Source organism: Triplophysa dalaica, chromosome 13, assembly GCF_015846415.1.
Source record: "Triplophysa dalaica isolate WHDGS20190420 chromosome 13, ASM1584641v1, whole genome shotgun sequence".
Taxonomy (NCBI): Eukaryota; Metazoa; Chordata; class Actinopteri; order Cypriniformes; family Nemacheilidae; genus Triplophysa; species Triplophysa dalaica.
In genome coordinates, this window is record NC_079554.1 from 10,240,112 (window position 1) to 10,264,574 (window position 24,463).

Genomic DNA, 24,463 nt, shown 5'->3' on the forward strand with positions numbered 1-24,463 from the left:
GTCAGGCTTGACTGAGTGCCTATTCTGCAATTTACAGGAGAGTTACCAAAGTACAATTGTTACCTGTCCATGGGCGGGGCTCATTCAGTTACTAAGATTACTTTATGCTGAAGAACAGCAGTACAAAGAAGTCAGCTTCACAAACAGCCAAACCCATTGCAGATACATCTCAAAGATCTTTTGTGATATGATTATACCGGAGGTCAAAAATGAAACTACTAATTTACCAAGCACCCTTTATCTAAAAGTTAAATGATACTCAAGACATGTACATATCCAAACAATTCTTTAAATTAAAGGAATAGTTCACCTTCAAAATGGAAGTTCTGACATTATTTACACACCCTCTTATCATTACAAACCTGTATGACTTTCTTTCTTCTGCAGAACACAACAGAAGATATTTTGAAAAATGTTAGTAATAGAAAACCATTGGTCCCCATTATGTATCCATACTGTAGAAGTCAACGGGGTCCAACAGTTATTGGTAACCAACATTTTTCAAAATATTTTATTTTGTGTTTTGCAGAAAAAAGAAAATCACACAGGTTTGAAAGGTCAACAGGGTGAATAAATGATGACAGAATTTTTATTTGGAAAGTGAACCAATCTTTAACTCACCAAAAAACACCAAAGATTTAAACACTCATTCCATCGCACTACTTTGAACAAATTTCTTTCTCTCTTGAACATGTAAGAATATTTCGAGCCAAAAAGCTCAAATTCTCATTCATCAGCCTCAATCTCAGCATTTTCTTATTGATTCCATCTGTTTTCTGTAATCTCCTGAATTTTTTTCTAGGTGATGAATGACTGTTGATCACTGAGCTGATGGGCCAGTTGTTGACCTGACAGATCATGATCTCATGAGACTCATTGTCCTGTGTATGGTGTCTGGTAAAAATTTAAATCAGATCAATGTGTGAAAACTGCTGCTGGACATCTGATGTGTCCTAAGAATAGGCATTTCTCAATTTTCTATTTATCAAGCTTTGTTTGGATTGTTTATTGTTTATTAAAAAAATGTCTTTATAAAACTTAAAACTAAATATCCTAAATCTAAATAACAAGGAATATTTAAATAACAAGTGAAGTTTTTATCAATGGTTTATAACTGTTTTGACACAGTTGTCAATATCACAATGTATTCATAGCAGTATAAGTTCTCGTGTTTTTTGAGTTAGTGTTGAGGCTGTATCTTGTAGTGATGCTAATCGACACACTAAAGGGTGCATTAGTCACCATGGAGACACATGCCTCAGGTGTGTGTCTGGGTGAGGCGTGCATGTCGCTCAGGTGAGGAGAAACAGATGGGCAGGTTGACTATCTCAGAGATAAGGAGATCATGCCCTAAGGCCCGTTGATGTGAAGAGATCAATATAAGTCTAAACTCAATTTCAGAACCATCTGATGCTTAATTTATCACTGTGACTAGCATTGACTTGAGTGTCGGTGCAGACTCATTACCATTAGGTGTGTATTTGAACACAGGTTGTTTTATCTCTTTTTTTCCCATCCTTAACCGAACTACAGACATGCTTCTGGACCTGAGTGATCTTTTACAGGTTGGCTTCCTTTGAATTTCTTTGAAAATGGTCTGAATAACATGATTACATAAGCTCCTAATGGTTGCATGATGTTCGACCGTAAAATAATAGATTTTCAACAAGATAAAACAATGCTACAAGTATGAACAGAGAAAGTGTTGTATGAGTCATCTCAGTTAAGCACACAATGGTGTTGTTCATAAATTGTTTATATACATTGTATGTATATTAAATAGCACATATATTTATAAATATAGACATTCTAACGATTTGCATCATAGTGTTTTTCCTCTAATTGAACAGTTAAAACACTATAACGCACAGCGTATCATGCCTTATTGCTTCACTTTTTATTAGCAGTTATTTTAGGGGTGGACACTGAAATGCTGGTGTGATGTTATTTTTACACCCCCAGCTGTCCAGGGAATATGAACAGATGCTGAAAGGTTAGGGCTGAACCAGGCTGAAATATGCCATGAATCTTTAGCAAGTGCCGCCACACCCAAATCCAGACCCCAGTTTACTCTGCCCGGGTGCCAGGCCAACTAGAAACCTGGTGCCAAGGTCATAAACCCATTCTCACTATTCTTCTCTGAGGTCCTTTTATAAATTAGCATTTGTTTTATTCGACAGTGCATGTTTTGGTGCAACCACCTTGTATTCTCACACAACAAGCTTTTTTAAGTCTATTACTCGTGTCAACACTGTCAGACACAAGTCAAACTTGAAATAAACTGTGAAGTCATATACAACTCAACAGAGCTTGTGTGGCATAGTGAAATTATATTAATTAGCGTCATACATAATAAATGAAATGCTACAGATGTGTTAAACTCATATTCAAAGTTCAAATGTTCTTTTTAATATATTAATTTAATATATTATATGAATATATATGAACTAATTTTAAGTGCAACCCATTATATAGAACAAAGGATTTTGCATAAGTCTTTGTATTTTTCTTTATTTTTTATATTATGTTGTACTTGCAGGTGAATGTGTACATTCTGGGAAAGACCTTCTTGCTGTTGGCTAGAGAGCTCTGTATCAACGCTCCAGCCGTTGGTAAGTCTCTGTGTAATGACCTCTCTTTGACTTTCCTAATGTAATTCAGCTGACCAGAACACTAGTTTCAGATGGACCTCATTAATAAAACAGGCAGTGTATCTCACAGCAATTCATTTTCTAAATTGGTTATCAATAAAACACTACAGTTGGATCAATGCAAGTATACCTGTTCATCCGTTTCGGCCTGTGGTTTATTTTCTTTTATTAACTGATGGAGCACCATGCACATATTTCTGTGCATTTAAATGTGTACATTTGATATGCAAAGATATTTAATACACAGTTGAAAATGTGTATTAATATATTCTCTGCGAGATGCAGTTTTGCTGGGTGTAACTAGGGGGCACTGCATCATGACTGAAAATTGATGGTTTGACGTTTTCTCTGCAACGTTTTTGGCTGTGCACACAAAGGGGGGAAAACAAGTATGTCATTTTTTAAACAGACTCATCTCATTAGAGAAGAAGAGACAAATGCCCAGCACACAGAGAGAGCCTCGCAATGTTAACGTACTGGGCTTTATCCCAGAATGCAGTCTGATTAGCAGCTCTCAATGTGTCATAAGTCCATATTCATCTGTTTTTTCAGTTAGAAATCTGCTGTTTTACCAGGCTGCATCTGCTGCGTGTTTACTAAACCCTCAATTAGAATGCAAACGGTGGAGGAGCAGATTCTATGGGCTCAATTCAAACAGACTCAACATTCAGTTCCTCTTGCAGCCTGCTGGGATAATAGGTTCTTTGTGGCCTTTCAAGATGAATATTTCATCCACACTTAACAATCACCGACTCATTTACACAAGCCCACTGCGGTTATCGTGTGGGAATTTGGGTTCATTTTCGAATTTTTGTTTGAAAATAATGTACATAATTCCCATGAAAAGGGGCACAGGATAACCTCACTAATAGTTGAATTAAGCTATCATAGTCAAAATGACTTAATGATCCCATATATAAGTGTAAAACCTTATTTATTTGATAAAATAAGCTCAACCTGTCTTGTTTTTGATGTTGATGAATGATGTCAGACAATAATCAAACGATAATGCTGTGCATCAGATGCATTGCACGAATGACTATCAAAGACAAGAGAAAAAACTGAACTTGAGTCACAAAAAACATTTATAATCTGCAGTTTGGGAAGCTGATCACTAATACAAGACATTTCATTCGTCTGTCAGCATCAAGCTGAAAACAAACTGAACTCAAGTTATGTACAAAACATGAAATACTAGTGGCTTCTGTCCACTCAGAGCGGTACAACTATCTCATTTATTTATATATATAGATCTGCTTGCAGCAGCACCAATAATTAAATCAAATATATATATTTTAAAATAAATAAAGCTGAAGAACATTCCTTTAAAATCCAAATCTGATTCTTCTGTGGTTTCAAAGAGCCATTACCATAGAGTTCTTCACTGCTACATTATGAAGGCATGAGACCCTGTATACTCCTTTTTTTCGATCTATCTTAATCCAGTAAGCGGAATGCACTGCAATATGGACATCCTGAGGACTTCAGGCATAAAAGACCAGTTCTGGAATCTGACCCCCCTGCACTCCAGTTCCATTGGTACTGTCCGAAGAACACTGAAACTGGAAGGTCACCTTTCCACATTGCACCTCTGTCATACCCTCCTGTCCAAAGTAACTAAGTTCATTTCCATCCAACACGGCACTGACTGTGTAAAAGGCGTCCTGCTCCACCTGGACCGGGTGTTCAAACCATACAGAGAAAGTGCTGCTGGATCCATCTGAAACAAATTTAGTTATGTTCTGGGCCAGGGTCGCTCCTTGGCGCTTGAGTTCAATCTTTACACTGTACTCCGCCTTTCCGCCACTGGAACCGTACAAACCGAGTCCGGCAATGAAGATCCTCTTGTCCACAGCGAACTGGATGCTATCGCAACGTCCCCGATACCGCCACTGGTTGCTGCGGTAAGCCGACGACTGAAACCGATGGCAGCGCTGTGGTGTCAGACCCTTTCTTTTCTGCAGTGGGAATTCGAGCTTGGGTTTATTGGCTGCAGTGTACCACAGAAAGATATCATGAGTCTCTTCCAGCGTTAAAACGTCTGACTGCGCAGCCCCGTTCGCAAACTCCTCCAGGGTCATAGAGGGGATGCGAACCAAGTACAGTGCCTTCCCCAGCACTGCCCTTTTATTACGAGCCGTCGGCCCTAGTCCCTGCCTTTTGCATTCGGCCAGGGCCCAGTCAAGAGTGGACTGGAAGACGATGGCCTCCCGGGTGTTGAGTGTCTCACGCTTCATTATGATCTCCAAGGTCTGAAGATCGATCTCGCAGAAGCCTTCAGAGCGAAGGGCCAGCTCCGCCTGAGCATCAATGACCTCCCAACACCTCTGGGTCAGTTCAGGCTCCTCGAACAGCCGACTCTGCGACAGCAACACGCAGGCATTTTTGGCCTCCAGGCTGGTCTCCAGAAATGTGACACAGGCCTTGGCCAGCGCAGGCACTATATACTTTTTGGCAGCGTACAGAGTGGCCAGCACCGTGTCCGCATCAAGTTCAATCTCATCACTGTACATGTACCTGGATGTGATAAAACGGAAAAACTACTTGAGGGAAGGTTCACTCAAAATTGTCAAACCTGAAAAACCCACTATTTTCTGCAGAACACAAAAGAAGATATTTTTTATCAGAATGTTGGTAACCATGTATGGATACAAAAACCACAGAGACATTTCTCGAAATATCTTCTTTTGTCTTCCTCAGAAGAGTCATATACATGTTTTAAATAACCAAAACAACACTTGACTTCACTTGTATTCATTGTATGGATACAAAACCACAGAGACATTTCTCAAAATATCTTATTTTGTCTTCCACAGTCATTTAAATGTTTTAAATAGGAGTGTGAGTACACGACTATTTTGATTTAGATACCTCCAATCTCTTTGCAATAGTTGTGTTTAAAACCATATTTTTTCATTATCATGATATAATTGGGATGTCTTACTTTAAAAGGATTAAAAAAGCAGCAGGCTCTACATCAGGAATCTCAATCTCTGATTCTCCTTCAGCTAGATCACCATAAAACATGGCTCCAAATACAGAACTCCCCACCGCCAACACATACTGCGAAAAGAAACGTAACACAAAGTTAATAAATAGACTGTTGATAAAAGTGCCAAATAAGATCCATTTTGGCAAAAGAGAATGCGCTCACTTTATGTGCTGGAACTTTTTGCGAGGCACCAGGAGGACCCACAAGAAAATGAACATCCGCCATGAGTTCGTTATTGAACATCAAAGCATTCCTGGAGAGAAAATGTATGAGAATATTAGAGGTTTGATAACGTTATAGTTTAAAAAGCAAACCCACCACCCAGGACGTGCATTTACCTCTCTCGCAGTGTCGGGTGAGTTGACTGCCAGCTGGCGGTCTCTACGTTGTTATTGTTGATGTTCTGCTGAGTGGCAGTCGTGGTCGGGGTGGTCACCGTCTGAGTGACTTCAACGATGGTCTTTTTGCTGGCAGCGGTTACCGCGGTGCTGTTACTGTTCGGGAGGTTGGTATTTATGCTGGCAGGGTATAGTTCTGCAGCCATCTTCTTCCTCAAGGACAAAGTCACGATTTCATAGCATACTGGCAGCTTGCCGAGTTGTTTTTCACCCTTTTTAGTCCTCTTTAAGGTTTCTGGAAGTAAAAGGATAAACGTCAAAAACTTCATGATCCTGCCATATAGGCAATCTGGCGTTGTTGGCATCAGCAAGTTTGTCCACCAGTCGGTCGTATGATTACAAGGCAGGTGTAGCGGGAAAAAAACACAGCGCCCTTTAATTTAATTTAATTATATCGGCTCGGTTACTCATTCCCCTGTTTTTTCCCCTTTGGATAACAGAGGAGATGTTGCTACCGACCCTGAGAACATTCACAAAAGATCAAAGTATCCGTCCAGCGGAAATATTCCAGCTCCAAGACTTTTTCCTCATTTTCCCCAAAAAAAACGATCTCTCCAAACAGCGTTTTTACGGGGATTGCAAAAAAAGTAAGCACCGAGTTTTTGTTGAATAAAAAAGCGAGTCAAGAGCCGGAGTCAAATACGACAAGTCCTACTTGCTGGTTGTCATCCTGCATATCTGCCGTGTTTTCGCTTCATCGTATCTCTGCATTTCTACTCTGTATTGTAAAGACCGTCTTGTGCGTAGTGAGATGACCCCGCCCAGCTTTCCGTTGTCAAATCAAAACCTGCGGAGAGTTGGACGTCAGTCGCCCTGAAACGCCGCCTATATGCAAACGCCCCGCCCCTCTCTCGCGCTCACAGTCGCGCAGCAGAAATTAACCCTTTGCTTATTGTTGACAGTGTACGTTCACGTCATCACTTCTACAAATACGGACGTTAAAAATCACAAATGTTCTTTATATACAAATGCGTAAACATCTTATTATTTTGTGCAGCGTTGTGAAGCTTTGACGGAAATCATAAAGTAACTTTTCATTGGCCAACATCAACATCGTTGTATTCTGCGAGCTTCAGGAGCAGTTTCAACTAAACTGAATGAGGCATTTTGCTGATGCAGTCTAAAATGTCTCAACAATCTGATGCTGGGTTACAATTTGGCTCAAGGGGGATAACGCAACGGAGCATCCAGCTCACCATGGACATCTTTCGTCTCGTCAGCGTATCTATCGTCACTATTCACCACTAATATGTACGATCAGTTACCATAACGCAGGAATTCACCATAAACCGGTTCGTTCAAAAGAGATAAAGTAGCTGCAGAACAGAGCTGCCGTCCAACGGAACGGACTCTTTAGTCGAAGTAATATCAATCATTGCCCGCGATTCAATAAACCAATAGGTACAGAGGAACTTAAACGGTACATCATTAGTCATTCTTTACCTTATTGAGCCGACCGAAGCGCTGCTGCTAGAGAAATACATTCAGGTTTGATGTTTGAAGGCTCGCTGGCAGCAGAAGCCATGTTAAATCCAGAGTGTGCTGTGAGAGAGGGGGTTGGGCTTACATCGTTTTCGCGGATCTCCAACAGAGGGCTCCGCCGCTGGAAACTCGATCCCTCGCCTACGATAAGCGCCTCACAAAAGTTAGGAAATGCCGTTTTAAGCTCAAGTCTGTGACAAATGTAAAGCAATCGAAACGTTTTGAATACTAATTAAAAAACGTCTAAAGCATCGAAGCACTTATGGGTGCTGCGTGCTGACATTGAAATTGTATGTTGAATTATGAAGCAATATTTTCTCAATTTATGGGACTACCCATATAAATGAAATACAGTTATTAGGGCTATTCTACAGAATTCGTGCAAACTATTGTGCCACATAAAATAGCACATTTAAAATGCTATTCTCTATAGAAACCCACAATAATATTTAAAATATCAGTAAGCTTTATTAATATAAAATCATAATTTATTGGATACTTTAAACTGGGAAATGGCTGTCCCAAACCCCTTAATTTCCACTTATGTAAATTCTATTAAAAATTCAATTGTTGTTTTAAAAAATATATTTTAAAAAAAGTTCAATTTTATTTTAGATTTAACTTCTTCTCTTGCGCCCCTATTTTTTTTAACTTTTCTGATAAAACAACATACCCAAATTTAAACGCCTGCCGCTCTTAAACCATATGGTCTATATTCATAATTCTGGTATATTTTTTAACTACATACTACATATTTTGTTGCACAAGAGTCATAATATCTTAAAGTTTCAAAGAAACAAGGTAAAACATGGTAAAACATGGTAAAACATACATGAAAAACGCAATTCCGTTTACTTTGAATGAAGTTTACTTAGAGGAAAATGGATGAAAACTTGATGGTAAGGGTTCGAAACACAGTAGAGATAAAATTGAATGTCTGATCATTGTTTGATTCAAATTTGAGGATGATAATCCCCAAAATGTAGCTTCTGTAACCTTTTTTCTAAAGAGATCTCTAGGCGTCCTTTCAAAAAGGCCACTTGGAGACTCCAAAGGGACACCAAGTAACCAAATGACATCAGGAGTCAACACTTCATACTACATTTTTTATATCAATTCACCACTACTTGGCCCATCAAGACACACAAGAAAAAACTATTTCAGAACAACATTTGTACATTTTAACAAAACTCTTTATTTTGAACAAATATTATATATATACATATATATATATATATATATATATATATATATATATATATATATATATATAATAACAAATATTTCAGAACATTTGTAATTGTAACAATAATTTTTTACTCAAATCTACAGTAAACTTCTAGTTATTATATAGAAAATATACAATAACTGAAAAACTAAAATATTTACAGTATTTACAAAGTGCAGGGAGACATGTTGATCAAGGCAGTCACTAAGGAGGTTTCTTCTCTAACAAACTGGAAACCCAAGCCACTAAAAGACAGAAAAAAGAGAAAGTGATTGTGGGTAAGTAGAACAAATTAAATTTGCAACACTGTGTGTGTGTGTGTGTGTGTGTGTGTGTGTGTGTGTGTTACGTACTTACAGAGTGTACTGCCTCACACCAGCATGTCACATTTGATTCAGTAAGGCCAAGGACTCATACTGCAAAAGAGGGAGACAGAGGGAAAAAGAGAGCGAGAGCAAACAACCAAAACCAACAACAAAGTCCTAACAGATTAAATCTATAAACATTTTATTTTGGAATAATGGAAACACAATAGCTCACAAACAGGATGAAAATTTACAAGTCATCTAAGTGTGCGTGTGAGTGCGTACTCGACCATTACCGTCTCAAGAAGCGATTGCTTCTATCCCTTCACATTCCTCCTCGGAACTGGAAATTATGCAAGGCTCTGACCTAAACTAGGAAACATTTCTGGAACAAGTATTAGTTTTGAATAAACTGAACAATGTAAAAATAAAAGAATCATTCAAACAATGATGGTTAGTATTTTCCAGTCTGCACATGCCAGTCATTGAAACAGTCCCGTTTAGGCAAAAAACACAGTGGCACCTCACATGTTGCACACATCACTGGTGTCTTCTGATGACACAGTCTGCACTTTCGTCGTCCAGAAGTGGTGTCGTCCGTGATGTGTTTTGGGTTGTGGCGACCAACATCAGATGTCTGAGGGGCAGCAGTGCGTGATTTCAAGCCTGCAAGTTCCAGAACGAGCGTTTCCCTAAATGCTTTCTGTGTCAAGGGTTTTTCGTTCCTTGCTCTGGCCAGATGCTGATGCAAAATGAAAGCGTTGACAACAGCAATATCGACAAAGTGATAGAAGAACGTACGGTACCACTTCCGTGTCTTGTGGAGCACTTTGTAGTATCCAATGAGGGCATCAGACAGGTCCACTCCCCCCATGAACCTGTTGTAATCCAGCACTGCACCGGGAATAGGCACATGCACTTGAGACCACTGCCCATCGTTAGCCTTCACCCTCCTTTTCACTGTGTCACCTTCATATGCTTTGTGGAAAGTGGAGCACATCAGCACTTCCCGGGTGTCTTTCCATTCCACAAACAGCAGCTCATCTTCTCTAAGCCATCTAATGGACCCTCGTGAAGCATTCCGTGGCAGTCGGTTTCTGATGGTCTTTGGGAAACCGATCCTGTTCGGACGTATGGTGCCACATGCCCAAATCTTCTTAGAGAGGAGGTCTCTGAAAAGAATGGGGCTGGTGTAAAAGTTGTCAACATACAACTTGTAACCAGCGCCCAACCTTTTTTCATCCACAAGTGCCATAACTGAATCATAGCTCAGCCCATTCCGAGACTGCATTGACTTGCCCTCATACACGAAGAACTCACAAGTATAGCCACACAGGGAGTCTGCCAAAACAAAAAGCTTGTAACCCCATTTGGTGGGTTTGTTCTTCATGTACTGCTTGAGTACAGACCTTGCCTTGGATGCCACCATCCTCTCATCTATGGAGATGTTTTGATGTGGATGAAAGAAAGTCTTGCAGGCATCCCTAATGTTGTTATAGAGAGGCTTGATCTTCCCCAAGCGGTCGTAGGCTGATGTACCCTTCCTCTCTTCATTTTCTTCATCATCCTGAGGATCGCTAAGATGAAGAGCAGATGTGATGGTCAGAAACTTCCTGCAGGACATGATCTGAGCAGGAAAGGGAAGACTGTATATCGTGGACCTCCTCCAATAATCAGTCAAGGTAAAGACCTTAACAAGACCCATGTATACAACAAGCGCCAAGTAAGACTTAAAATCTTCCCCGGAGATGTTATGCCATGGCTTGTCTCTTCCCTGATTCAGTTTAGCACCATAGGCATTCGTGTTGTGAATGAGGGTCTGCAGCACAGATGTAGAAAAGAACAGCTGAAACAACTGCAGTGCTGTGTATGATGCAGTAAATAGCAGCTGTGGCCCAGGAGTACGAGCAGGCCTAAACACAGGTTGGGGAGGCTCTTTATCATCCTCATCCACGTTGTGCCATTTCTCCTGTGAGGTGCTGGGGGACAAAGCATGCACTGACTGGCTCCATCTCCCTCTCCCCCCTCTCGCCCGCCCTCCTCTCGCCCGCCCTCCTCTCGCCCGCCCCCCTCTCGCCCGCCCCCCTCTCGCCCGCCCCCCTCTCGCCCGCCCCCCTCTCGCCCGCCCCCCTCTCGTCCTCCCTTTACCTGTACCATTTGCAGCTGCAGCAGATGGAGATGCAGATGATGTAGTTCCAGATGATGACGATGGCTGCCGTGATCTCTTCCGGAGCTCAGCACTAGACTCTGGACACCAGTCCTCATCTGTGTCATTTGAAGGCCTATTTTACAGCACAGTAACAACAACAAAAAAACTATTAGCAGCATTCAGTCAAAATAAAAAACAATATTAGCAACATAAATAGCATCAATATTACATTTACAAATGCCTGTTTGTCAAATACTTTACGCTTATAATGCTCAGCATTATAAATGATTTGTAAAACCAATACTTTTGCTACATATCTTCACATAATATAGATAAAGATAATAACACTTGATATAAGATAATAATACATGTCACAGATACAATAAACTCTTTGCATCTTACCCATTTATGAATAATAGAATATCTTTATGTATTATACATATACTGTTTAGAATAAATAAACGCTTACTAATCTCTGCGCTTCGTGGCTTGTTTATCATGCACATTTTCATTATCGAAACAGCTAACGTTATGACATGATGACACATACACTGCTAATCCACAATAAAAATGTATAAGCAATCGAGAAAAAATGTTGTAACTTACCGATCTAACACGGGATCAAGTCCATCACCAAACATGGCGTCTTCTAGGGAATCGACGCTCGACCCCGAACTATCTCTGTCGGAGACGCATGTCTCCGCTTCCTTCTGCTGCTCTTCGTCGCTGCTCCTCATGATCTCCTCCAAAGCACTTTCAACATCAAAATACATCGTCTGTGGTCGACGATCCATGGTTGAGAGGTTCAGGTGTAGACTTTGAAGAAATCCGTTCACTAAAATGTGCTCCGTGCAGCGAAGCGATGTTGTTCTCTGTACTAGCGGGCCTAAAATGGCGATAGCGCTGTGAGCGCACCGATGCACGGTGGTAGCGCACCGATGCACGGTATGTTTGCGCACGTGATATTCTCCAAATCTGTTTACGTAAACTTCACAAATGGCCAATCATTGTAATCCCCAAATAGTTGGATATTACACCCATTCGTCAAAACTTTTCTGGCCAGGCATTGGATGGGTTTACCCAGTCAAAAACCAAGGTGGCCTGACTGACACCTCTGTGGGCCGGTAAGGCACCCTGGGTGTTTTGAATGATCGCAAAGTCTGTGATTGAAGAAAAGAGACGTGAATGGGCGTTTTTGTTCAGAAGATAGTAGATTACGAGAAAAAAATGATTTTGAACGGATCAAAATCAATATTTATACGAAAATGGACGTTGACTCGAAACGCGTATGCAAACAAAGTGGAATCTTTTGAGTTTTTTTCAATTTGTTCATTGTTTTGGATGAAACAGTGGTATGCACATTCAAAGACGACCCTTATAAGGAGATGTATGGTGTTTTTTTTTGGATTCGTCCGAACTGATCCGAACCAAAGGAGTTGAAAGATAAGTAGTGCCGTTTATTTTGTTTATGTTTGAAAGGCCGGTCCTTCCACTTTTTATTTAACCCTTTCCTCTCTGGTGTTTTGATTACAAAAACAAGTTCAGAACACGAATCTTGAGTGTTTTAGCTTTAAAATGATGCATAGTTTATGATAGTTGATCGAAAATTAATGTAAAACAAAGTAAAATAAAAAACGTAGACACGCCCACAAACGCCATGACGGCCCGTCTGCGGGCCGATGCCAGAAAATAGGTTAATTTTACTAAAATCAAATTTTTTAATTTGTACAGCATTTTCGTGTCACTTTCGAAACATTGTATGTTTTAGTCCATTGGCTGAGAATTATTTTAGCCAGACCCCTACATTTCCCTCTCTCTAAAAGCCACATTGTGAGTTAACTTTAGGAAACGTCACTACCAATCATCTTTTTTCTGAAATTAAGCAAATTCCATTAATCTAATTAATCCTTAAGTATGATCAATTGTGTGCCTTTTGAAGAAAAGATTGCATTCAAAATACAACAAATCTCATAAATTTCATTTGAAATATTGTAAAAAGTGTAACTGTTAATGATTTACTTTTGAAAACCTTTTTTTCTTAAATATCAAAAAATATATTTGTGTTTAGTTTTAAACAAAATCTTAAAAGGTCAATATAAACATTCTTATCAAATTATATATTATTGTGTTTCGTTAGTGTCAAAATTTGGGGAGAGGAAGAACATTTTTTCAAGGTGTTTCCAACTTTGACTTTGCACCAATTCTGTAGAATGGCCCATTATGCATACACATTAAATTCAAGAAAGCTAACAGTATAGTTTACATATTTGCAATCGCAACTAAATTGGTACAGCTGTAGCATATTTACACATCAAGGGTGTTAACATCAAGCCATAGCATAGTTAATTACAGAATTCTAATAGGATATGTTAAAATTACTTAATTATGAATTCACAAACTCATTTTACCCTCTGGATGTTGTTTTCCTGTATTCTCTATGTATTATGAATTTAGTTTCATGTGGATTTTGTGCATATGTAACTGAGTGCTGATAATTTATTCATGATCAATGATCAAAAGAACAGTTACCACTTCTGCTATGTAGTAATTGTGAAAGTCTTGATTAGCACGATCAAATTGTAATCCCACTGTGTAAAAATCAAGCTTTCCTTCAACCAGCACATGATCATTTTAACAATCACAGATTTAGAAAGCTAAGACAAGGTCATTCACGTTTTTTGGAGGAGTCTGATCCTGTGTATTGATGGTTTCTCTTTGTTTTTGGTAGTTTCTTATTGCAAGATGTTAAATAAAGCAATGCAACTGATTAACGTTTAACCTATCAGAAAACAGCATGGAAGCAAAACGCTTTGTCTATAGTTCGGCATCTGTCACTTTTGTCATATTAAAATTTTGTTATCGTTTACCCACCCTCGTTGTTCCAAAACGTTCTACATTTTGTTGTTCTGCTGAACACAAAAAGAGATATTTAGAGGTATGTCTGTATCCAATCATTTCTGGAGCATCATTGAATTATATAGTATATGGTAGTCAATGGTGCCCCGGAACAGCTGATTTTTCCATAAAATATCTTCATTTGTGTTCAACAGAATAAAGAAATTTCCTTTTTGGGTGAACTATACGTTTAACATTGTGTATACAGTTGACAGAATTGTTTGTTTCTGGATTTTAGAAACCCTACCTGCAATTTTGTGCAAATTCTCCATTAATTGTTCAAATTGTTTGGCAATGACCAACTGTGGGCACTGCCTTTATTTACCTGAAAATGTGTTTTGATTTCTGTCCCCACCAAGTCTTCTCACATCTTTTCGATAAATTATCTCTGCATCCATTTTTCACTTCTCACTATTCAAACTCACAGTGTCACAAATCAGATAATTAAAAACTCAATTTATATTCTAGTGTAGTATAGATCGGTATAGAGATTTTTCACTAAAACAACATTTCAGTACTTGCTTTGTCAACCACTCTGCCTAAATGCATAAATATCATAAATTGATATACAAAAACAAATTTCTTTAAATAATATGTCTCTTAAGTGAAGGTGAAATCCCCGAAGTATAGCTATTTAGATAGGATCATGGCAGACCATCTTTCTGAGATGAGCTCATTTCCTTCTTATTGGGAGAGCAGTGATGTTTGGGCTATATTGGGGCAGCATAATGAGTTTACTGAAGGACTTACAAGTAGGTGGAAGTGAGGGATATTTGCTCCCACGGAGTGACTCCAAGCCAAGCCACTTTTAAAGGTTCCCACAGGGAGACTATGTTCTAGATTTAGCTTAGAAGCAGAACTTTTAAAAAGGATGCTTTTTTAATCTTCTGAAAGGTCATCATCTGAAAGAAGTACACAGGAGGAGATGCATTAACCTGGTTTTCTCATAAACTTCACTGTGACGTATCAGTTTGATGCAGATTTGTGAAGTTTGTGTATACCGTAGATGTTGATTGAAAAGCTGACTCTCAAACTGTTTATTCCTGTCTATAGATCCATGTCTGTATATTCCTCGATTCGCACACATGTTGGAGTTTGGTGACAAGACTCATGAGGTTTCAATGACGGCTCTCAGACTGCTGCAGAGGATGAAACGGGACTGGATGCACACCGGACGACGACCATCAGGATTGTGTGGAGCAGGTGAATTGTCTAAGGGGTTATAGTTGAAAATTGTCTCATCATTTGTTCGTCCTCATGTTGTACCAGACATGTACTGTATATAAAATCCGTATACTAATGTGCTAAACATTTAACTTGGGAGTAGCAAGCATGTTCCTTGACAAGGATAAAACATCACAACAAGTGCTTAACCACCACATGGATCATGGTGCCCTCTATTTAAAGGAGAACAGTTCCTGCGTTCTGTCTTCAGCAAGTCGCCCTGGTGCTCAGGAATAGAAAGCTGACTTCCTGTCTGCATCTCTAGCTCATCCTTTCCTCTTTCTCTAAATGTCTCAGTTTTCCCATCGAACATCCGTTGCTGCAATATCTGAATAATTAATCATTCATTATAAATCATTCACTGTGTTCGGGTGATGATGCTAAATGTAAATGTCAATTTCCAAATTATAGATGATTGTTTCAGAGTGGGTTAACAAAAGTACAATTTACCTTCTTACTCACATTTTAGAAGAAAGATTAAAAAAGACAAGCAGAAAAATGTGTACAATAGAAACTGTGTTCGTTCACTTCCTCATGTAGAATAATCCAATTTTATAAACATCAAAATGAGATTTATTTTATGTGTATTAAACATAACATATTTTAAATAATGTTTACTATACTAGATATAGTATAGTATATATAGAGATTCTTTTAGTATAGAAAATGCACTCTCAACAGTTTTGAAAAGCACATATAGTTTGAGCTTACACAGCAGTGAAATGTCATACAAATTGAGAACAACATTGTGTATGGGGAAACATTTATCCTTATTTTCTCACCCTTGTCCCCCTCAGCTCTGCTGGTGGCATCCCGTATGCATGAATTCCGGCGCACAGTGAAAGAGGTGATATCTGTCGTCAAGGTGTGCGAGGCCACGCTTAGAAAGAGGTGAATGTCAATCCAGATTTCTGGTCAAACTATCTGTTACTGCTTAAAAATACATCGCTCCAAATGCAAAAAATAGTCATTCTGCTTAATTTTTATGATTGTATCATGTTTTAGAATACATAAAATATGCAAGATACAAAGAATTTAAGGCAGTTTTCACGATATCACAATAAAGTAAATATGGTGTCAATAAAATTGCCTTAATTTAATTACTTAAGTGGTCGAATGCATTTTTTGATTCACTGTACGAGGATACCGAGTTCTGTCAAGAGATATTAGTTGTTTATAATATCCCTTTAAAAACGAAAGGCAGTTCCTTATGAAATCATCTTTCAGATATTGACTTAAAAAACACCCTTTTTGATATAGGTACCAATGGTGCAATTTAGCTATTTAAGACTCCTATTTTTTATTTGTCTACTGACAAATCTTGGAACTTTTAAGATAGCTTTGTCACCAGTCATGTTCTGCAGACATGATGTAATAAACAACGTTTCAAAGAAACTCCTATTTGTATAAGTGAGTGTAAATATGATGTGATGGTATCATTTAGCACATGATGCACATGCGCACATTGTATACTCTTTACAATTTTCAATTTAATTAACAATTTGCTTAAATTACAACACAAGTTAAAAAAAAGCTTTAAAGTTGTAAAGCTCAAATCAAGAATATCCCACACAATCCTACAAAACCTTATGCAGTCTAGACAGTTACATTACACCAAATTCTTCCTCTGCAATGATGCCCAGGCTGACAGAGTTTGAGGAGACCCCCACCAGTAACTTAACCATCGATGAGTTCATGCGAGTGGACCTTAAGGAGGAGTGTGATCCTCCATCTTTTGTGGCTGGACAGAAAAAAGTCAAGATACAGAAGGTATTTATTTATGAGACCTTTGTGTGTATAAGCAGATACGAAGGTATGAATAAATGAGACTCTGGATGAATTGTTCTCTAAAGTAAAATTTCATTTTCACTGGTGCAGCTGGAGCAGGAGTTGGCCAAGAAACTTGAGGAGTATCAAGGTTAGTCTACCCTCCTGGAATAAGATATTGATTTTCTCTTTTGACTCTCAACAAGACATTTGACCAAGACCACTCTGTTGTGCGTTATCGCAGCAATGTTAAGGGCTTCGAGATTTTTTCTGTGATTATGATTTGCAAATGACCTTGGGGTCTGCAGAAGTCAGCTTTTTGGCAATAGCTGATTTAATGAATAGACTTCATATGCAGTGTTGGCGAAGCTACTTTATACTAAAGCTTTAAACATATGTGTGACTAAAGAAAAATAATAAAATACAAATCTTTTGAAGTGGTAATAAATTACTTCATTGAACGCACATGCCTGGCCCGAAGTTAACATCCTGCCTGTGTTTGGTTATGATATAACAATTTCTTTTGTATTTATTTTATATCAATGATCATTTATTTATTAATCATTTTTTTTGAATGGTCTACCGAAGTTGAAGGTAGAATGGCTGATTTGGTTAAGTCCTAACTTTAGCCTGCTAGCACGGAAATCATGATCTCACTCTCCATGCGAATCGCCATCCAAAGCCACACCTCCTCTAAAACACATGAACGTGCACAAGCCAGAAGCTCTTGGATCAGTTCCAATAAAATCACGTTTCATTCACCAGTGAGAACTCATAAAAGTACAAAGTAAATAACGTTACTACAGCGAAAACAGCTAACGTAAACAACAGCTTTAAAACGCGATTAGATGCAACATAGTTCCCATTAGACACCGGGTAACGATGTCATTAAGCTAATACATAAAAATCCACGGACCACAGAAGCAATATAATCAAAATCCAATCATAACATGTACCTACCTGTCCAGAAGTTACCATGGCATCATCTCCTGTGAAACCTCTGGAACACAATCGCGAACAGACCGAGCAGGAAACCCCCGAAAAGGGAACGGGAAACAGACCGACAGGGACCAGAATGCTTTCGCGAATGGAATTCTGCATTCACCTCTTTGTTGATTAGACGTTTTTAGTCAGGGCAGTTTTTATTCTGCTCTTTCTTTCTTTTTGTTTGTCCTAAGGAAATGGCACTTGCAAACGAGCACACATTTAACGAGTACTGCTTTCCTGTAGCTCAGTGGTAAGAGCATTGCGTTAACAAGGCAATCACCTATTCTACCTTTAACAGCGCAAGGTCGTGGGTTCGATCCCAGGGGATTGCACATACTTAGAAACCAATGTATAGGATAATGCAATGTAAGTCGCTTTAGTTAACAGCGTCTGACAAATGCATATATGTAAATGTAACGAGGGTAAAGTTAGGTTCAAGCTGTTTACCTTCAATTCTCCCGCGTGTCTGCATAGCATATGTGACCGGGCTGATGACGTATGGTGTCGCGTGAACAGGGTGCGCAGTGGGAGACAAAATACGTTGGCTGAAAATGAACAAACGATCAATCTTTGTGTTTGGACCGAATGCAAGGTTTGGTCAAACTTTTTTTGGTCCTACGCCTCTCACAGAGGATATGTAATTATAAAACCATAATTTGACCACTTTACTTATTGATTGCTAGCATTATGAAAAGACATCATGGCCATCATGACAAAAAATAATTCAGGACAGGATCACCTATTCTGCCTTTAAATTTGGGCCACAAAACGTTTGTTTGTTTGTTGTTGCTGAAACTGTAAATACTCTGTCAAAACCATTGAAATAATGTTACGCTTCAAAAATATTTACCTAGCTTAGAAGCGTAGCTACCTGAAGTTAGACATCTTTAGATAGTTACTCCCCAACGCTGTCATATGTTAGGCCTGTATATCATAACTTCACATCCCATTCGCATTCTGTATAATCTGAATCTTGAACACACTCATCCATGATAAACATTTCATGATGCGTGCTGTTTTTCTTTAAAAAAAAAAAGAATTGTCAATCAGAGTCCTCTCGCTCATGTATGTGTGTGTACGTGTGTCTGCAGGAGAGATCAACTCATACCGGGATGAGATTGAGACACAGCTGGCAATGAACAGCAGAACCAAACCGAGAGGGATTTATGCCGCCTACGCAAGAGAAGGTAGATCAAATCAAGTGCTCCACATGTTTATTTAGTTCACCTAGGCATTCTGCTCTTCTAGGAGTATTACGCTCTTGTGATATTTGTTCTACTCTTAATGGGGATTGTTTTTGTGGCTATTATGCAGATACACGCTGGCACGTTTGCCCAGCGTTTACCGAAAAGCAACAGAAATGTCTTAAGTTGACAGGCTTTTTATTTCTGTGTTATCAACATTACAGATGATGATTGTTTATCTCTGGCCTCTGAATTGGCTGGAGATGAAGGCAGAGAAGATGAGGAAATAGAGGCTGCAGCCCAACATCTTAACCAGGAGTTCATCAGTCAGGTGTTGCCTGAGTTTGGACAGGTTGAACAGGGGGAGACGGAGGATCAGGAAAGGAGTAAGGAAACACCACAGATGTCCGGCCGGTCTCCTCACGTACCCCTAAAGGCCCTACTCGGCCCCTTGCCCAGCGCAGCAAGCCTGGGTCTAACAGACACTATTCGTGAATGCATCACAGAGAACACAACAACCGGTGAGTGAGATGAATGAACAGAACATTACTATGTGTAGCCACTTTTACATCAACACATTTACATCTGGTAATTTGATAAGTACTGTTTTATCACTTGCAAGGGATGTTCAGACAAATTTTTCTGTAGAGTAAATGTATTATTCATTATAATACAGAAATTTCGCAAGTATAGCAGATCATTATCCTAATGGTAGTCTGTGTTTGCCAAGCCACGCAGCAACATGGCACATTAATATGGAATGTGAAGTCACAGGTGTGCGTTTATAGTCCATTGCTTAACAAAGTCAAAATATATGTTTTATGAAGTACATTTTAATATAAAGACAATCCCCAGAGGCACACAGGGTTAGTTGGTAAGTGCAGAGTTGTGGTAGCTTATGAATTGGCCCTTATAGAATTCAAACCTACAACCTTTTGTTTATCACTACAGGACCATTTATTCGCAAGGCGATGCAACCTCATTTATTTTTCTGAAGTGACTTATAGCAAACAAATTGCATTGACAGTCCCTCTGGAGGACTCTTGGGTTAAGTGCTTGAGATACTCAGTAAGCTTGAACACAACACATCTGTTTAGTTCTAAATTCCAACTTTTTGTATACAAAGCAATTTCTTTACATATAAACGTCTCATTTAAGAGTTTGTCTTACAATATGTCTACACCATGGCGTGGCATGACATGACAAAGGATAATAGAACCCATTAGGACCCAATATCATTAAAAAATCTGTCCACACTGGATGCAGCGCCACACAACACGACAAAGCATTAAGAACAAGCCGGTTGCCGTGTCGCGTCACGCCGGTGTCATCCGGTGTAGACACAACGTTAGAATATAAACAGGGTAACTGTTATGGGTTGTCCTTATAAATAATTATTCTAGTAATTAATGATAATATTCAAAAATAATATTGCAAGGTTATTTTATAATATAAAGAATCTTATTACTACGACTTTTAAAATATTCAGTATAGTATTTATATGGTCACTATTTATATGAAGTATTTTTATCTTTTATGGTGAATATACAGTCTTTCCAAAATTATTATACAAATTGATATTCTGACTGTAATTTTGTTCCAAGGTAATTTTACTGCTTCCAAACCACGCCAACCCTAATATCTGCTGTTAATTCTGTATATATTTGAGCTATTTCTTATATTACAGTAGTATTTCATTTAACAAGTGCATTTAACAATTTTTGACAATTTGGTGTTAATTAAATAGCTTTTTTGACTAATTTACCTGTAAAAAGAAAACCTTCTTAAAAATTGCACACACCTAAATATGCTATATTTAGAGCATTTTTTTCACTTTCAGCCTTTGTTTACCATTATATATATATCCCTTTTAAATAAATATATTCAAAATAAATTGTAGTTCAAATTGAATGTGTTAAAATCTGCTCAGAAAAATATGATCAGATTATCATACTTGCATAATAATTATGCATGCACTGTACTTGCTAAAACAACGTTTTTGTGCTTTTTAGCGTGACAAAAAATCCTTGATCTAGCCATTTATGCCCATACAGTAAGATGGATGACCATATGAAGAGTGCAGAATGTTTAATCTTTTGGAAAGGTTTACCCATTTGTTATTTCCAAAGTCATGCTCTAGTGGAGGTCTGCAAGACATAAGCACTTAGCGGTCTGTGAAATCCTTTTAAGACGTTTAATAAGAGCTGTTCTTATCTGTCTGCTTCATGTTGAATTGTTGGAAAAAGCCACAAATGCAACAAGATGCTTTAATTTGTATTTATATCTTTATATCTTGAATCGCCTGATTGCCACAAAAAAGCATGAGACAGCTTTTCTTTTTCAAATCTAAAAGATGCTGTTTTGTGATTGTATGGATTGTTTTTTTTACTGATGTTTGGGTTAGGCTATTTGATGGAAGTGTAGACATAAGAATAAGGTTAAACATAGATAATACACACTGTGGACTTTTGTTATCGTATACTGATTCATAGTACACTAATACCCAACACACATGTGGTTAAGCCCTATTGATCCACATACTATTGATGACAATCAGCTGACACCCATTATAAGCAGCATCATCTGGTCAGCAACAGATCACTTTATTTACTAAAGGGTTTAAATCAAAGAGCTTTTGGAAGCTCAGAAAAGTAAATCAAATGTATTCATCAGAATATCGGACGATCAGGCCCAGCATCACTTTTCTGACCTCAGCACCTGCTCGCAAACTGAACCCATGCCATTCCCTTTTACCCTTTGACCCTGACCCACGATGACCCCGCGACCTAGGTGTTCCCCATAGCTCTGACCGACTTATCAGCGGTGGTTTATCTGGACACAGCATTTGTCCCCCCAGGTCAGTCTAGTCTATCAGGCTGGAGCCGTTTTATTTTAAAGCAGTCTGGGCCGTGATCTGCTGTCTTGGCGGCTTTCCATGGACTGCTCCTGCAGTGCCAGGTTGCTGATATGTTTCTCTCCCAGTCATTGTCCTGTGGTGATGATTCTGCAGGAGTCAAAGCCTCTTAAAGTCGCTGGTTTATGAGCTCCACTCGGCATGGATAAATCTCACTAAGCACAATACACAACAGACTATGAGGGCTGGAGAGACTCACTGTTTGCCACACTGTTGGGCTGTGTATGTATTTTTGTGTACGTGAAGAAGAGTGTTAATTGTATTTATTGTTTTTTTTTGTACATGTTTTCCACAATTATGAAAAAATGTTGAACAACAGACTGGTTGGGTTGTGCAAATGCTAATAACATAGAGATGTTGGGTCATTGGGACATTGGTTCAAGTCCTGCAAGAGTGATGTATACAACATTCTTAAAGGGACAGTTCCCCAAAATAAAAAAATATTTATTTTTTTCACCCTCATTTCGTTCAAAACCTGTACTTGACTCTGCAACACAAAAGAAGATATTTTGAGAAAAGTCTCAGTGGTTTGGTGTCCATACTATGGATGTCAATGGGGCCTAGTGTTTTTTGGTGACCAACATTCTTCAAAATATCTTCCTTTGTGTTCTGCTGACAAAAGATTTATCCATGCCGAGAAAAGCAGTTTATTGCAGCTTGAGAATCAACTGAAAGTCGTAAGTGTAATTGATTTATAGTGTGTGTCTTATTGAGTCTAACGCAGTTTCGCTCCATGTGTGCGTCCGCTGGCTGAGTCATGTGTTAATATTTGCGTTTGTTTCGCGTGTTATTGGGAGATATTGAAAGAATTTTCATTGGGTGTACCAGCCCATTTACAACACAAAGTTATGTATTTTGTACATTTCCATAAAACTAATTAGGAGGTTTCATATGTAATATCATAAAGGGGCATTTCCAGGGTAAGGACTAAAATAGAGCAGAAGTAGTTTTTTTAAACCGCTGCAGTGTATAGATCAGAATGAATTCCATGTACTCTGAATAGGGAGCACATGGGTGACAGACAGCGAGAGAGGTAGAAAAGGAGTGACCAAGAATGTGAAGCAGTAGTGTGTGTATGTGTGTGTGTGTGTGTGTAGTGTGAGGTCTGGCAGATGCCTCCCACTCTCTGACAGGCTGTCAGTACCGGAGTGTCTCACTCTTTTAGACTGTCTGTCTCTTCCGTTCTCTGGGGACACTTGTGATTCACTCTCTCACTTTCACTGCAGTGTAGAAAGCGGCTGGCCGACTCCACAGCCTCCTTTCCCTGAATAGCATCTGTTTCACACAGTTTTACATCCCACTGGCACTCCAGTTTTAGCCCAGAAATCTTCCTTGAAAAGCCTTCAAGGAGTCGCGCTTATTTAATCAATATATATTTTGCAGAGCACTGAGTGCAGTGAAATATGAATTTTATCTGATGATTGTAGAGGAGTCTGCGGGTCCATTACCAATTTCATTTTTGCGATTTAATATTACAAACCCAGACCCAAATCTTGAAATAATGCATTTCAGATTGACTGTGTGTGTGCGTGAGTGAGTGGATTTTCCCTTGAGCTTTCATGATTTATTAATTTTTTTGGCTGTGGTGTTATGAACCTTGGTTGAACTTTGCCATTTTTTAAATGGCAGGCATAAGTCATCATGGTCGTGGCTGAGAAGAAAGAAGAACTTTCATCCTTTTCCTGAAACCAGGACATTTTGATGCTCTTCTGAGCTTGCTTCTGAGCTTTCATGCTTCAAAATAATGTGCATGTTTTATACATTTTTGTCATATTTTAGAAAACTGTAAATTCAGTGATTGTTTTGAGTCTGGCAGATCTAGCACAAATATTCTGACAAATTGATATGTGATACTAAAAGGCAGCACGGCTGTGAATATGCCATGTGACAGTTCCCAATCCCCTTTGATATTTTTTCCTTGTGGCAAAAGACCTTTAATAAATACAAAAAATGGTGAGTTGTGGGATTGTAGGTTTTAATGCATTATGAAGCACTGAGATTGTAAGCTTCCACAGATCTGGAAGGGTTCAGTCACATGGGATGCAATCTTTCGACTGCTAGAATAAAATAAGAAGAATAAAAATATATTCAGAGTGCATTTTCGTGGTTTTCATTAATGCAGCATCTTCAAAACAGCGCATACAGAAGGCCACAATACACTAAAAAAACAGTGTAGAGTCACAAACAGATGCACATCTGACAAGTCCATTTGTTCATGGATTTGTTACTAAGCCAATGTTTGCGGGTCCAGCAGACCCACAGCATTTGTAGTTTTTTTTATGTCAAT

General features: G+C 38.7%; 3 protein-coding genes across 6 annotated transcripts in view; 1 reads left to right on the forward strand and 2 right to left on the reverse strand.

Annotated features, from left to right (window-relative positions):
• The window catches only part of brf1b (BRF1 RNA polymerase III transcription initiation factor subunit b), a 60,197-nt gene that overhangs the window by 10,738 nt on the left and 24,996 nt on the right, over positions 1-24,463 (forward strand). Inside the window, exons 5-12 of one of the 2 annotated variants that reach the window (XM_056763971.1) lie at positions 1,534-1,565; positions 2,540-2,612; positions 15,154-15,303; positions 16,122-16,215; positions 16,968-17,094; positions 17,203-17,242; positions 19,170-19,265; positions 19,487-19,783. In XM_056763971.1, coding sequence (XP_056619949.1) covers positions 1,534-1,565; positions 2,540-2,612; positions 15,154-15,303; positions 16,122-16,215; positions 16,968-17,094; positions 17,203-17,242; positions 19,170-19,265; positions 19,487-19,783 — 909 coding nt within the window. The remainder of the gene's footprint in view (positions 1-1,533; positions 1,566-2,539; positions 2,613-15,153; positions 15,304-16,121; positions 16,216-16,967; positions 17,095-17,202; positions 17,243-19,169; positions 19,266-19,486; positions 19,784-24,463) is intronic. The other variant, XM_056763972.1, reaches the window with a different exon arrangement.
• Positions 3,589-7,597, reverse strand: btbd6b (BTB (POZ) domain containing 6b). Of its 2 annotated transcripts, XM_056763975.1 has the most exons (5): positions 7,485-7,597; positions 5,982-6,276; positions 5,806-5,896; positions 5,596-5,714; positions 3,590-5,168 (listed from the first exon to the last, which is right to left on the reverse strand). In XM_056763975.1, the coding sequence occupies exons 2-5, from the start codon at positions 6,185-6,187 to the stop codon at positions 4,136-4,138; spliced, it is 1,449 nt and encodes a 482-aa protein (XP_056619953.1). In that variant the 5' UTR covers positions 6,188-6,276; positions 7,485-7,597; the 3' UTR covers positions 3,590-4,135. The 2 variants fall into 2 exon arrangements, with proteins under 2 accessions (XP_056619951.1, XP_056619953.1); XM_056763973.1 differs by lacking the exon at positions 7,485-7,597 and having other exon boundaries at positions 3,589-5,168; positions 5,982-7,266.
• On the reverse strand, positions 8,809-11,095 carry LOC130434081 (piggyBac transposable element-derived protein 4-like). 2 transcript variants are annotated; one of them, XM_056763977.1, is made up of 2 exons: positions 9,105-11,095; positions 8,809-8,996 (listed from the first exon to the last, which is right to left on the reverse strand). In XM_056763977.1, the coding sequence occupies exon 1, from the start codon at positions 10,759-10,761 to the stop codon at positions 9,511-9,513; it is 1,251 nt and encodes a 416-aa protein (XP_056619955.1). In that variant the 5' UTR covers positions 10,762-11,095; the 3' UTR covers positions 8,809-8,996; positions 9,105-9,510. The 2 variants fall into 2 exon arrangements, with proteins under 2 accessions (XP_056619955.1, XP_056619954.1); XM_056763976.1 differs by having other exon boundaries at positions 8,811-8,996; positions 9,109-11,095.

Excerpts from the sequence above, each read along its gene's own strand:
- LOC130434081 (XM_056763977.1), bottom strand. The coding sequence starts at position 10,761 with ATGGGTCTTGTTAAGGTCTTTACCTTGACTGATTATTGGAGGAGGTCC.
- btbd6b (XM_056763973.1), bottom strand. The coding sequence starts at position 6,346 with ATGCCAACAACGCCAGATTGCCTATATGGCAGGATCATGAAGTTTTTG. Across the intron at positions 5,715-5,805 it reads AAAAAGTTCCAGCACATAAA|TATGTGTTGGCGGTGGGGAG; the intron begins GTGAGCGCATTC and ends TTCTTTTCGCAG. Across the intron at positions 5,169-5,595 it reads GCTTTTTTAATCCTTTTAAA|GTACATGTACAGTGATGAGA; the intron begins GTAAGACATCCC and ends TATCACATCCAG.